The sequence below is a fragment of the Hyaena hyaena genome, unplaced genomic scaffold (genome assembly GCF_003009895.1).
Source record: "Hyaena hyaena isolate Hyena2069 unplaced genomic scaffold, ASM300989v1 scaffold_259, whole genome shotgun sequence".
NCBI lineage: Eukaryota > Metazoa > Chordata > Mammalia > Carnivora > Hyaenidae > Hyaena > Hyaena hyaena.
In genome coordinates this window covers 865803-879909 of record NW_024080886.1, presented here as the reverse complement: position 1 = coordinate 879909, position 14107 = coordinate 865803, and the positions used below count along the sequence as shown (strand labels likewise).

The window sequence follows — 14107 nt, the reverse complement described above, 5'->3', positions numbered from 1 at the left end:
CCTTCCTTCCTTCCTTCTTTCCTTCCCTCCCTCCCTCCCTCCCTTTCTTCTTTCTTCCTTTCTATTTGAGGGATAATATGTGTGTTAAAAAAGACACACATGATAAGTATATATCTTGATACACTTTCAGAGTAAAAAAACAAAATCCCAAGTAGCCACAATCCAGACCCGGAAATTCACCCCAAAAGTCCCCTTTCACCCTCCCAGTCACTAGGACAGGCTATCCTGACCTTGACCCATTACCACGTACCTGTGAGTGCTTTTGAGCTCCTTATGAATGGACCCTACAATATGTTCTTTCTAATCTGGTCTCCTTCACTCGAGATCCACCCGTCTTGCTTAGTGATTCAGTAATTCGTTAATTCTCGTGGGCCGCATATTGTCAAATTGTGGGATGACATAATGTCCTGATTGATTCTGGTGTTGGTGGACACCACCATTTGGGCTACACAGACAACGCCATGAGGACCAGCCTAGTGCATGCATCATGTTGGCCTTGCCCACGCATTTTTGGAGACGTGGTGCTTTAGGGCAGGGTTGTTAGTCAGAGGGTATGCTTTCGTGTGCCCTTCCGCGTTAGTAGATTCTGCCAAGGATTTGGCACGTGGTGCCCCCCCCCCCCATGGTGGGAGTTCTGGTGGCTGCACATCGTCAGCAACCTTCCAAAGTGCCATCGGGCACACGGGGCGTCTCCTGGTGGTTTTGATTTGCACGTATGAGATGAGGTTGAACTAACTCGAGCCAAGTTTTAGATGCTTAACAGGCTGTGTCTCCTTCAAATATTTCGAACATTTTTTTTCCTCCAGCGTTTCCTTTTTTTAAGTGAATCTTAACAATGTGTATGTATTCCAGATCGAAGCTCTTTTTAAGCGGTGCAGTGAATGCTTTCTCCTGCTCTGTTACCTTCTCCATCCCCAAACGGCATCTTTTGAGGTACAGATATTCCAAGTTTAGCCAGGCTTTAACATTTCCTTTAGGAATAGTATGTTTTATATACTGTTTAGGAAATCTGTCCCCAAACTAAGGTCATGGAGATAATCACCTTGCATGTCTTAACAGAATTTTTATTGTCTCTTCCTTTTATATATAAGTATATAATCTACCTGCAAGGGATGTTGGGTAATGAATGAGCTTGGGGTCAGCATTCATTACTATTATGCCTGGATCTGTAATTAACTCAGCACAGGCTAACAGCAAAGCTATTTCCCCACTGCTTTCTCATGTTTCCTTTGCCATCAACCTGTGCCCATGTGTGGATGGATCTCTTTTCAGATTCTATGTTCTTTTATCTTTCCCTTCCTTGCACCAGTAACATTGCCGTGACCATGGCTTTAAAATAAGTCTTATTACTGGTCATGCAACTACCTCAGCTTCTTTCTTCCTTCCCTGCCTCTTCTAAATTTCCTTTACTTTTCCATGTGAATATTAGGATCAGCTTCATAGTGTCTTGGAAAACAAACAAAAATAGTCTTCTGGAATTTCGGCTGGGATTGCATGGAATCTACAGGTCAGCTTTAGAAGGATTAATATCACCAAAGTGTTGAGTCTTCCACTCCACGGACTTAGTATATTTCTACATACATCTTCTTTAATTTCTTTCATTAGAGTTTTTACCAGGAATCGTACATACACTTTACTAGACTTATTCCTAATTTTTGGTGTGTTTTTGAGGCTACTATAAATAGTATCATTGTAAAAACTAATCATCTTGCCGTTTGATGTGGGTATACAGAAATATGTTTGTGTTTTGCATCCAGCTACCTTATTCAATTTTTACGCATTAACAGATTCTGCCTCGATTCTTTTGTTCATTCTGCATACATAATCGCATCATCTGCAAGTGAAAAACTGCAGGAATTTCTTAAAATGTCATTCATGCACGTAGTACGTACCTTCATTTTGGGCCACATTTTACTGGATGTAGAATTCTCCCCTGGCAGTCCGTTTCACAAGGGCACTCTGAAAGTATTTCTTAGTCTTACGACCTCCGTGATCTCTCAGTCTCTTCTTCTTCAGATCATCTTCCAGTCTCTTGTTTCCACTCTTGAGGGCAAATTGTGTCTTTGTTCTGGCTGCTTGTAAGATTTCTCTCTTGGGCTTTGGTTATATCTGTTTCATAACGATGGCTCAAGGTTTATTATTGTTTGTATTTGTCCTGCTTGGAGTTTGTATCTCTTCTTCACCCCGTGTTCTTTCTCTGCATTCCTTCACTGTTCTTTCTCTTTCTTTCCTTCCTTTCCCCCTCATCTATCGTCTTGTTATTCTAATTACATATTTAGTATGGCTTTTTATGATGTCCCTTGTGTATGTGACTCACTTGTCTACATTTCCCTCCCATCTGGTTTTCTATGCTTCATTCTACTGGCCTATTCTCCAGTTAACCGATCTCCCCTTTAGCTGTGTTTAATCAGTTGTTAAACCCATATCCTGAACACCTGATGTCACTTACTGTGGGCTTTTTAAAGTTTAATAATTTTGAGAGAGAGGCAGAAAGAGAGGGGGAGAGAGAGAATCCCAAGCAGGCTCTGTGCTGTCAGTGGAGAGCCCGATGCGGGGCTCCAACCCACAAACTGTGAGATCATGACCTCAGCCGAAGCTGCATACTGAATGGACTGAGCCACCCAGGCGCCCCAGTTACTGTGTTTTTAATTCCAGTAAACAGCAAATATTTAACAGGACAGTTTCTGGACTCCATTGAAATTCCCTAACTTCCCCATTTATTTCATTTAAAGTGTTTCTTAGCCTTGGTTATAGTGCATGTCTGGTAGGTCATATATGTGGATTTCATGTTCTGGTGGCTTGATTTTGTTTCCTCTTGCTCTTCATTCATTTGGTCTTGTCTTGCTCTGTGCTAGTTGATTTTGGATAGCTGGCAAGACATTGTACGTGGAAAAATTTCTGGGGTCGTTGGAAGCTCTGATTCACAGTATCCTCATCCAGAGAGCATTGTGTTCTGTTTGGTTTTTCCTGGCGAGAAGCCTTCATACCGGTGGTTTGTCCACAGCCTATCAGAGATTGAGCTGGTGTGAAATCGGGCTTCTCTGTTTGTAAGAGCTGCTCTCCCGGCCCTCTGTTCAGGGGAGTCCCACTAAACAGGGTCCGTCTTGGACACCTCATCATTTATGGGTTCCTCAGCCTCGTGGCCCTGCTGGACCGTCTGGCCAGATTCTTCTCTACAGCCTGCTGGTTGCCTCAAGGGGAAATAAGATGCCAGATGTATTTATAAAATTCATCTTACAAGCTCAGCCCAGCCCGCCTGCATGATTTCTGCAGAGTGCTTGCAGGGAGAGTTGAATACATCGACGTTGTCTAGTCTCTGGGGGTGACTGATTGGCTTAGTCTTGCAGAAGCCTTTGCAGCATGTATGGCCCCCAGCCTGTGGGCTCAAGCTTGCTTGATTGTGAATTGGTCAGGCTTGCTGTATAACAAACGGCCCCAAATAAGGGAAAATCTATGCCCGTGTCCTAGTCAGCTGCAGTGACAAAGAGACGCGTGGCTCTGTGCAGTCAACGGGGGGCCCGGGATCTTCCTGTTGTTCTGGTCCAACTGCTTCTCGGGCCTCCCTTCTCTGCTGTGGCTCCCTGAGAGAGAATTAGGATGCCTTGCGGAAGTCAGCCATTGCACGCAATGCGTTATGCTGTCTCCTGAGCCCCTGGGATGATCTTAGCTGCATACCGTCCTTGGAAGAGTTGAGAAACTAGTCCCTCAAATTGCTTTCCGTAGGGGTTTGTTTTCTGGTGGAACTCCAGGTGAAGTAGGTTGGAGGGATCTTGTCCTTCGCCTGACCGGTGAGCAAAGAGGGTAAGGAGCGTGTATTCTGCCTTACTGGAGGCCCATGACATCTCAGTCGTGTGGGTGACAAGTCACGGTGTGGCTCCACTTAGGGGCACGGAGGCTGGGATGCTTGCGCCCGAGATCGAGGAGTAGACACGGGCACTGGTGAGCCCGGCACTGCCTGCCCCCACGTCTCCCTTGTCAGGTTGCCTTTGTATCGCGGATGCAGGGAAGAGAGGTTGGGTGCTTTCAGATATTTGCAGGAGCGTTGACCTAATTTGCTTTTCTTTTTTTCTTTGTAGCAGACGATAGGGTGGCCTGAACTTGAGACCTCCACTGGAGTGAGGTGTGAGCCATTATCACTACCCTCCCCGCAATGTGCAGACTCCGCAGAGGCCCAGCCCACCTCGGTACACCTCATTTGTGCTCCTCATGCCCGTCTTTTTTCTTCTGGTGTTGTTTTCTTGTCGTGTCCGTGTCCATCGGTACCAAAGACGATTCCCCGTGCTTTTCTTCTTCGTCCCATGTCCCTTTCGGAGTGGCTTTCTTCACCTCAAACACGTGGTGTGGTGACTAGTCTATGAAGGAACCTGGGCGTCTCTCCAGATTTTTTCCCCTCCTCCATCTTTCTGTTTCCCGCTGGTGATTTGGTTACTCCATATTCCTTTAGGAAGAAATTAGAAAGAACAAAGGTGTAACAACACCATGACATAAATTCTCCTTTTTTTTTTAAATTAAAAACTTTGATAGGATTTTAGACCCATGTTTAATATCAGTACTGAAGGATGATGAGCCCTACCCCCGTTTTTTCTAAATCTGGCCTCATGAATCTGGGCTGTCATTACCTTGCATCCTCAGAAGATTGAACTCAGAGGCTGCTCTGCTCCCTGAGAGATGAGCTTGGTAAAATGCTCCCATGGATATTTGGTATAACCTGTAGTCAACCCTTGGATGACACAGGGCTGCTGCATGGGTCCACTTAGACACGGATTTTTTTCAATAAATACGGTACTGTAAATGTATTTTCTCTTCCTTAATGACCGTCTTAATCACATTTTCTCTTTTCGAGCTTACTTTATTGTAAGAATGCAGTATATATACTTAGAACATAGAAAATAATGTGTTGATTGACTTTTTGTGTTACTGGTAAGGCTCTTGGTCAACAGTAAGCTAATAGTAATGTTTGGGGGAGTCCACCGTTATATGTGGATTTTCGACTGTGTGCTGGTCAGTGCCCCTAACCCCACGTTGTTCAGGGGTGAACTATAATTGAATCCCTGTCTGAAAAGTTAGCTTCGGCACATCCCATAAGAACTTCCAGCATCTCATCTTGTCGAGGAACGGTGGATGTCAGGGGAGAAGGTGAGAATAGGTGAGAGTGGTGGAGCCCATCTTTCTGGACTTTGCAGAAAAGGCCATTTAGCACGACACGTTCATTTGATCTTATGTTCCCTTGGCAAAGATTTCTCTGCCCTTGTGGGTAAGACTGTAGTTGCCTGAAGCCGTCCGCAGACTAACGATGACTGGTTGTGTCTCTAGCAGCCTGTGGATAAAGCAGAAAGTGGCCCGTCCGTGGACACCGTGGAACCAAGCCAGGAGCCCCCTGTGGATGTCAGCGGGGACCCCAGTCCTCAGGATTCTTTGGAGGTGGTACCTTAATTGTCTTGTCTCCTGGTGGATGCTGCCCACCATCTCTGGGGCCGGCAGCACTCACGCACCAACCGCTACCTCAATTTCCAGCCTGACTTTCTCGGACTAAGGCTCCGCCAGCCTCTCTTGGTGCTTCTGACCCACGTCTTTGTCCTTTGCAGCATTTGCCTGGGTTGCTTGTGGCCTCTTTCTTTCCCATCCTTAATCATGATGGTCTTTCCTCTCTTTTAAACGCTGTTCTGCTGAAGTTAATTGACCATCAGGGGCTTTGCTGTTTCTCTGTACGGAGAGCATGGAAACAAATGCTGAGGGAGCCATCGTCTCAGTTGACGAGGATAAAAGAAAAATCTGGGGGTAAACCCTTCTGATCCAAATGGCTCATGCAGTGCTTTCCTTTCTCTTCTGGAACGTTCTTAAATTTTCTTCTTTCTGTGCAGATATTTAATGAGAGCAATTGCTGAATTTTTTTTCTCACAGTGATTGAATGACCCTTTTGGACTTTAAGGAATAGTTAATTTGGTTCTAGAGCTGGGCGTGGAGCCTCTGATGAGCGTATTGAACATGTTTGTTCGTCCGTTTGAGCGGCTATAGCAGAAAACAATACATGGTACGGCTGACGCACAAGCTACATTTCTTTCTCTAAGTTCCGGGTGGCGGAAGTCCAAGGTGAAAGTGAGACCCGCTTCCTGGTGCACGGACGTCTGTCTTCTTGCTGTGTTCTCACACGGTGGAAGGGACGAGGAGCCCTCTGGGGTCCCTTTTATAAGGACACTAAGCGAATCCATGGGGACTCCGCCCTTACAACCTGACGACTTCCCAAAGGCCTTGCGTTCTCATACCTCATTCTATTGGGGGGTTGTAGGAATTTGGGGGAACAAAAATATTTAGTTTATAGCAATATTTGGAATATGGCTTACCACGTAATACGTATTGCAGTCTGCACGATGCCTTTACTAACAATTACCACTGGAGAAAATGTGAACGCTTTGTCTCTGGGTTAAGGTAGTAAATGCTCAAGGCACTATTTTGAACTTCATTCTAGAGCAGTTGGTGATGGGCTTTCTTCTGAAATTCTGCTGGTGAGTATGTGCAACGTGAGCCCATTCAGCTCCTGCAGTACGGCTTTGAGGCTCTGTGATTCCGATAAGTAGTGTTTAGGGGGTGACGTGGTTTGGGGGTGCCGCTCGGCAGACCTTATATAACAGCTCAGCCATGTGGTGGGTTTGGGATTGTTGGTGAGTTCATTACCTTCTCTGAGCATCCGTGAGGTGGACACGGTGGAGGGGGGAGGTCCCGCCTTGGAAAGCAGGGGGTGAGGCGTGGGGATTAGACCTAGGAGTGGTCGGGAAGAATGCGTGATTCGTGCCTGGCTCGTTAAGATTCTCAGCAGCCCTGTCAGCCCCACTGCGCCCCCAGCGGATGCCACCGGCCGGTAAGACCGCCATCTTCCTGGGCGATGCACCTGCTTCACTGGGACACATTCACTTTCTCCTCCAGCGTGTGTCTCTGCTGTAGTGTGGACAACGCTCAGTATTTTGTATCATTCCCTGTGTCATAAAATCCAGGGACTTCCTTGTTTTGTCAGATACGTACCTCCTCTTGTTATCATGGGTGATGCGGTCAGCCCACGGTTGTGTGTGGAGATAGTGTGACATGTGCGTGATGGGTCCTGTTAATTCCAGAAAGTTTTAGTTCCCAGAGAAGCACTGAGACCGAATCCAAGTGCTCACAGAGGAAAGAAGGTATTCTGGAGAAGATCTTTTTTTTCCGCCCACTCTTGCTGTTTCCTTGAGCAATAGGATGGCTTGAACACAATCCGTGTGAAGAAGAATAGAAAACAGAACGTTTTCCGTACAAACTCTTCACAAACACGGCAGCAAATGGAGTAGAAAGTGCCATAGCCCAGTGACCTCGAAGTTCTGTTGTTTATAAAATGTTTATTTATTTTGAGAGAGACAGAGACAGTGCAAACAGGAGATGGAGAGAGAGAGAATCCGAAGCAGGCTCTGCGCTGTCAGCTCAGAGCCTGGCTCGGGGCTCAAACTCACGAACTGTGAGATCATGACCTGAGCTGAGATCAAGAGGTGGACAGTTAACAGACTGAGCCACCCAGGTGCCCCCAGTGGCATCTAAATTAACCACCTGGCATCCAGTAACATCCATTGACACACAGTGTCTGGGGAATACCCGACTCACCTTTAACGTGTGTGTGTGTGTGTGCGCGCATGCGCACGCGCGCACGCACGCGCGTGTGTATTATGACCACATGCACATTTTTAGACATCTTTTTCTAATTCTTGGTAAGAAATTTTTAAAGCAAACATATTTACTACTTTTGTTGACCCATTTGCGTGCCAAGCAAAAGGGGTGTGTATATATGTGTTTGCACGTGTGTGTCTATATGTTATCTCATTTTTTTGCTCTAAGGAGGTAGAAACCTTACCATTTGTGAGCAGAAAACCACTGCGACTATTATTTCAATGGCTTTGCCAGGCCATCCAAACTACTGTAGGCTTTATTCACGTAGGGTGAACATCCTTCCTCTCGATTTCACGTAGTTTGATTATATGGTGAATCCAAACATTGAGGTTTTGGGTGGGTGGAAGCATCAAATAAGCCCAGGTGTGTGTCTCAAATGGTTGAGTGGCTAGAAGTGAAAACACTACTTCCTGAAAAGTGAACCCAAGTGCCATGATACTTTCTAAGACTCCACAAAATGTGGCCAGCAAGAGCAACTTCTCAGAATATTAGGTGAAACGCAGCACGTTTCTTGTTCAAAAGAGCTGAGATCCATTCGTAGTAGTGGTCGCTAAAGCGGAAGGGGTGTTAACGTCCGCGTGACTCCAGAGGCCATCTCCTGTCTCCTCGTCTTCCCCAGGTGGACCTGGCCGTGTCTGTTTTCGAGATCTCCATCGAAGAGAAGGTCAAGGCGCTGAGTCCCGAAGAGGAAAGGAGACACTGGGAGGAGGGGCACATCGATTACATGGGCAAGGATGCGTTCGCGCGTATCCAAGAGAAGCTGGACCGATTCCTGCAGTAGCCTGACGGGCGCTGCTGCCCGTGCGTGCTTAGAGGTCGCGTGCTGTTGCATGGTCCCATTGCGCGGACTTCTTCTCCAGACCCTTCAGGGGGAACAAGTGTTCAACTATGTGCCTCTATTTACGGCTGACCCACCTGAGTGCCTCACAAAAATAATGTAGACCATAAAAAGCCCAGCTTGAAGCCTTCCCCAATGCCCCAAGCTCTCTATGCCTTATTGGCTGCCCCCCTGAGAAGTCCGTTCTTTTCGGCCAATGGGAGCAGCGATAAACTTCTCGTAGACCCTTGTTCGTGCTCCCTGGTCTTGTTCCGAGATGCGCCTTGGGCAGGTGCTACCATATCTATCCTACGTAGGGTGAGAGGTCACCGCACGTTGACTTCCGCCCCTAAGCTAACGGCGCCGGTATATGCATTCAGGAACCCTCAAGGATGGAAAGCCCTTTCCCTCAGGACTAGGTAGACATCTTGAGGGTGAGTCTCATGTAGACTTTGGGGATCATGTCTGAGAAACCCGATGGCTGTTTCTCTTCTGCAAAACCCAACGGGACTGCCACGTGCCGTTGACTGGCGCCCAGTTGGGGAACTGATGGGGGTGATGTGGAAGGCACCTTCTAGCTGGCTTGGGAGAGAGAGCATCTTCTTGGTTTGGAAGAACCAAGGGCTTAGTCGGGTTCTGGCCACAGCTTGCTCACACTGAGAGGACCTCGAGAGGTTCTTTGTTTAGAGGCAGATCCGTTTGCAGTCCGCCCACTTGACTGCGCCTCGCTGGATATCACTACCTCAGCCTAAATAACGGGGCCAATCACCGTGTTCTCCATTTCAACTCAACTGTTTTGGGAACAATTCTCAGTTTTATGAGACAGGATGCTTTACCCCACGAGAAATCCTCATCTCCAGAAGTGTCCTGATCTTGCGAATCCATGCCGGGTGCTGCAACGCCTCACAGGGCTGTGGCCACCACAATTACGATTAAAGACAGGCGTCACTGAGCTAAAGAGAGCGAAATGTGATTGTTTTTGAACGTTACAGTGGTGTGTCTTGCACGTACTAGAGAACATCGAAGGATTTCGTGCACAGGTTTGGACCACATGGTAATGGCTGTGTTATAACCTGGTGGGTGTGTTTGGCCATGTTTTACATCATGTCAAACAGGTGAGCCCTTGGGTAGTAGGTGAATGTGGTGAGTCTATGACCTAAGTTGCGGTGTGAGTTTTGCACAATGTGAGTCACAGAGGGTTTGTTTCCTTTGGCTCCGGAAGGCTAACGGTGTGTGCTCTTCATTGATATCACACACAGTTTGCTTCTGGGGCTAATTGAAGATGGCCATACAGATATAGCCTTAGAGGGATTGGGTGGGAATGGTCCTCAACCATCAGAATAACACCATCCATTTATTCTGGGCAAAGGCTGTGGGTGTTCTGTGCTGTGGCGTTGGGTTGTGGACGACAGGAGTCCAAGTCTGACATACTTCAGAGGAGCCCAGATGATGAATATTCGAGTCTCGTTTATCTTCTGTGGGGAAGACTGTTTCCGAACAGCGGTTCATTGGCTTAATGTATACGTTCAACACAGACTTCTGTTATGCATTCTAGTCTCTATCTGCCGATTTGAATGGATGCTAACGCATTAAATTAAAAATTTAAAACAGCAATATGGTGTCCCTTCTGGTGTCTGTTTGCGTGTGCTCTGAGCATCAGGATATCAGGATAATATTTTATACGTAACAGAGGGAAGGGGTGTGCTTGTGTTTGTGTTGTACAGTAAATTTAAATCACCACAGTATTTTCAGAATTGCTAGTGACACTAAAATGCATGTGACTGTTTACTTCTCACTGCGTGAAATTCCCTGAGGAATTTTCCTAGCATTGTTTCTCAATGTCACACATTCATTCATTTGTTCAGTTCATCCCTCCATCCCTCCATGGATCCATTCACCTACCAATCAGTCCGTCCATCCATCCATCCATCCATCCATCCATCCATCCATCCATCCATTTATCCATCCATTTATCCATCCATCCACCCATCCATTTATCCATCCATCCATCCATCCATCCATCCATCCACCCATCCATCCACCCGTCTGTCCATCCGTCTGTCCGTCCATCCGTCCATCCGTCCATCCATCCATCCATCCATCCATCCATCCATCCATTCACTCATCCATTTATCCACCCATCCATTTATCCATCCATCCATCCATCCATCCATCCATCCATCCATCCATCCCTCCCTCCGTCCACAGACCCATCCACTCACCGACACATTAATCCATCCGTCCGTCCATCCATCCATGCATCCATACATCCACCCGTCCGTCCGTCCATCCATCCATCCATCCATCCATCCATCCATCCATTCACCCATCCATTTATCCATCTATCCATCCATCCATCCATCCATCCATCCATCCATCCACCCATCCACCCATCCACCCATCCACCCATGCATGCATCCGTTCATCCATTGATCCCTCCACAGACCCATCCACTCACCGACACATCCATCCATCCATCCATTGACCCATTTATCTACTCCTCCCTCCCTCCCTCCCTCCTTCCCTTCCTTCCTTCCCTCCGCCCTTCCTTCCTTTCTTCCTTCCTACCGTTTTTCCATGGCTATTGAGTCCTGTGTGTGGCAGACACTGTGACATGAGCGTATTCAGTAAGTGAGACATTCAAAACCATTCTGAGGCTTCTAGGTAACATCCACGTAGCAGGTGTGATACGATGTGTTACCTGAATAAAGCCAGAGCCAGCATCTGTGGTATGTGATGTCAGGACCACAGCGTCGTAGGAGCTGAGTCCCCCAGAGGTGTGATTTGACCTATACGATCACTAGTGTTTTGGTACTTAGGAGGATTGGCTGTGTGTGTGTGTGTGTGTATGTGTGTGTGTGTGTGTGTGTTTACATTTTATTGCTCTGGAAATATTATCAAATCATTACTTGGACACGGAGGCACTTGGAGATATACTGACTTTGTAGGATGGGTGAAAGTGTGTAGATGTAGGGAAAGTACTTTTTTCTCTTCTCCCCAAATCCCGTGGTCATACCTTGCTGGAGGCTGTGCGTGGTCCTTGAATGCTCGTGATGGGCCCCAGCATCACGTGTTGGTGCAGGGCTGCAGGCAAGCTGAAGCGGAATGGGGGTCTTGTTTCTGGGGACCCTTCCAGAATGAGGAGCAGCACACCAGTTACCGTTTTGTGTGCCTCTCAGTCATGCATCTCTTCTGTAGTAGGAAGACGTGCACATCTTTTGCCCATTGATGTGATGTTTGTCTGTTATGGGGTCATAATCATTTGGGAATCCTTCCCTCCCCATCTGTGGCTTCTCTGCCTTTTCTCATGGTGCTCTTTGAATTTTTTTTATGCTTTTATTTTATTTTGAGAGACAGGGACAGCGAGCGGGGGAGGGGCAGAGAGAGAGGGAGACACAGAATCCGAAGCAGCTCCAGGCTCCCAGCTGTCAGCACAGAGCCCGACGCGGGGCTCGAACCCATGAACAGTGAGATCATGACCTGAGCTGATGTTGGACGCTTAACCAACTGAGCCACCCAGGCGCCCCTTTATGGTGCTTTTCGAAGCACACAAGTTTTGAATTTTGCTCGTTTATCAAGTTTTTTTTTAAAAAGTAGATGAGGCTGTAGGCGTCTTATCTAAAATATCCTGGAGCGCCTGCGGGGCTCAGTCGGTTAAGCGACTGACTTCGGCTCAGGTCATGATCTCACCGTCCGTGAGTTCGAGCCCCGCGTCGGGCTCTGTGCTGACAGCTCGGAGCCTGGATCCTGCTTCTGATTCTGTGTCTCCCTCTCTGTCTCTCTCTGCCTCTCACCTGTTTGTACTGTCTCTCTGTGTCTCTCAAAAATATAAATTAAAATGTTTTAAAATTTTTTTTCTAAGAAATAAATAAAACGTCTTTTCCTAACCAAAGAGGATGAATATTTTCCCTTGAGTTTTAAAATTTTTTTTCTCGAAAATTTTGCAGATTCCTCTTTTACGCCTGGGTCTCTGGAGGGTTTGGGAGTCCACGCTTCTGTTGAGAGATCGAGGGTCTGAATGGGTGTTTTTGTGGGGGTGGCGAGCAGCTGTTTCTGGACGCCCCATCGCCTCTGCGACATTTCCCTAGTTTGGGGATTTGAGTGCAGCCCCAGCCGCGCCACGCCCACAGCGGGCTCACACTCACACTCACACTCACGCGGAGCTTGCATGAGGGCGAGGGGGAGGCACGGCCCTAGGGGTTCAGCAGAGCCTCGTTTGCTGTGTCTGCAGCCTGAGCACCGGGGTGTGGGAAGAGGTGCGTCTGGCCCGGGGGCACTGAGTCGGCGCACAGCCCGTCTAACCGGTTAGGCTGGTGGCCAACGTTTAACCGTAACTCACCTGGCAGGAGCCTCAGAGATGAAGATGGGGCACGTTCAGTCCGTCATAAATCAGCTCTACTGGCCCCGCGGGCACGGGTGGCGGGGGGCATCCGTCCTGGAGCCCCAACACTAGGAGCCAACCCCTCCGGACGAAGGTCTGGGGGCAGCCCGCCTTCCCGGGGCGCCTTCCCCAAATCCCTCCCACTCCCCTTCCTGCTTCAGGGCCGCTTATCTGACTTGGTTTTGCATACGGTGAAATGACGCAGGTTTGCACTCCGCCCGGTGTTTTGAGAGAGCAGAGAAGTTTCACTCAACAAGACTGACTCACAAGAAGCAGACAAGAAAGTCGTAAAGGAGGAAAGAAACACGAAAGAAGCCCAGAGGGGGGTTTCTTGCACAAATTCCAGAGGCTTAGAAGCCACCCGGCCCCGCGAAAGGCGCTAAGTGAGTAATTTGGGGTTGAAGCGATGTATCAGCACCTTGGTCAAGTCCAAAGCCAAGGTGGCCCAGCTTGGCAGCCGACGAGATTACCCCTGAATGGAGCCGGGCAAGTCCGTGCCCACTTAAAAGACTCCATTTTCTCAATTCCCAATTGTTCCTTGTTGGTTTGTTTAAGCTATTTTTAAGTTTATTTCTTTATTTATTTTTTAAAAATATTTTTATTTATTTCTAGGAGAGAGAGAGAGACAGCGTGAGCAGGGGAGGGTCAGAGAGAGAGGGAGTCACAGACTGAAACAGGCTCCAGGCTCCGAGCCGGCAGTCAGCACAGGGCCCGACGCGGGGCTCGAACCCACGAACCGCGAGATCGTGACCTGAGTGAAAGTCGGACGCTCAACCGACTAAGCCACCCAGGTGCCCGTATTTATTTATTTTTGAGACAGAGAAAGAGAGGCAGTGAGAGAAGAGACGGAGAATCCCAAGCAGGCTCCGCACTGTCGGCACAGAGCCCGACGTGGGCCTCGAACTCACCAAGCGTGAGCGCCCGACCTGAGCTGAAATCCAGAGTCAGAGGCCCAATCTCCCGAGCCACGCAAGCGCCCTCTACAGTGGTTTCCGTGGATGGCCGTGGGGAGGGGGAGTCTGCGTTTAGGATTTTTGTAGAACCCCCTTCACGGGTGCTGACTCTGCTGGAGAATTGCCCTTCCTCCTGCAGCCGGGAATGTCTGTGTGCTGCCCGGAGCTGCCGCAGCCATGTTGAGGCCACGAGGCAGAGGCTGGGATGGCAGAGCCTGGCGTTGGCGTGAGGCTGCCAGCCCTGGGCTGCTCCCGTCTATTGTTCGTGGCGCC

General features: G+C 48.2%; 1 protein-coding gene across 3 annotated transcripts in view; it reads left to right on the top strand.

Moving 5' to 3' along the window:
• The window catches only part of GYG2 (glycogenin 2), a 33418-nt gene extending 23312 nt beyond the window's left edge, over positions 1-10106 (top strand). The window contains exons 8-10 of one of the 3 annotated variants that reach the window (XM_039245280.1): positions 4077-4184; positions 5317-5421; positions 8303-10106. In XM_039245280.1, coding sequence (XP_039101211.1) covers positions 4077-4184; positions 5317-5421; positions 8303-8464 — 375 coding nt within the window. In that variant the 3' untranslated portion in view covers positions 8465-10106. Of the gene's footprint in view, positions 1-4076; positions 4185-5313; positions 5422-8302 lie in introns of all 3 variants that reach the window. The other 2 variants (XM_039245279.1, XM_039245282.1) reach the window with 2 other exon arrangements.
• Positions 10107-14107: the final 4001 nt, after the last annotated feature.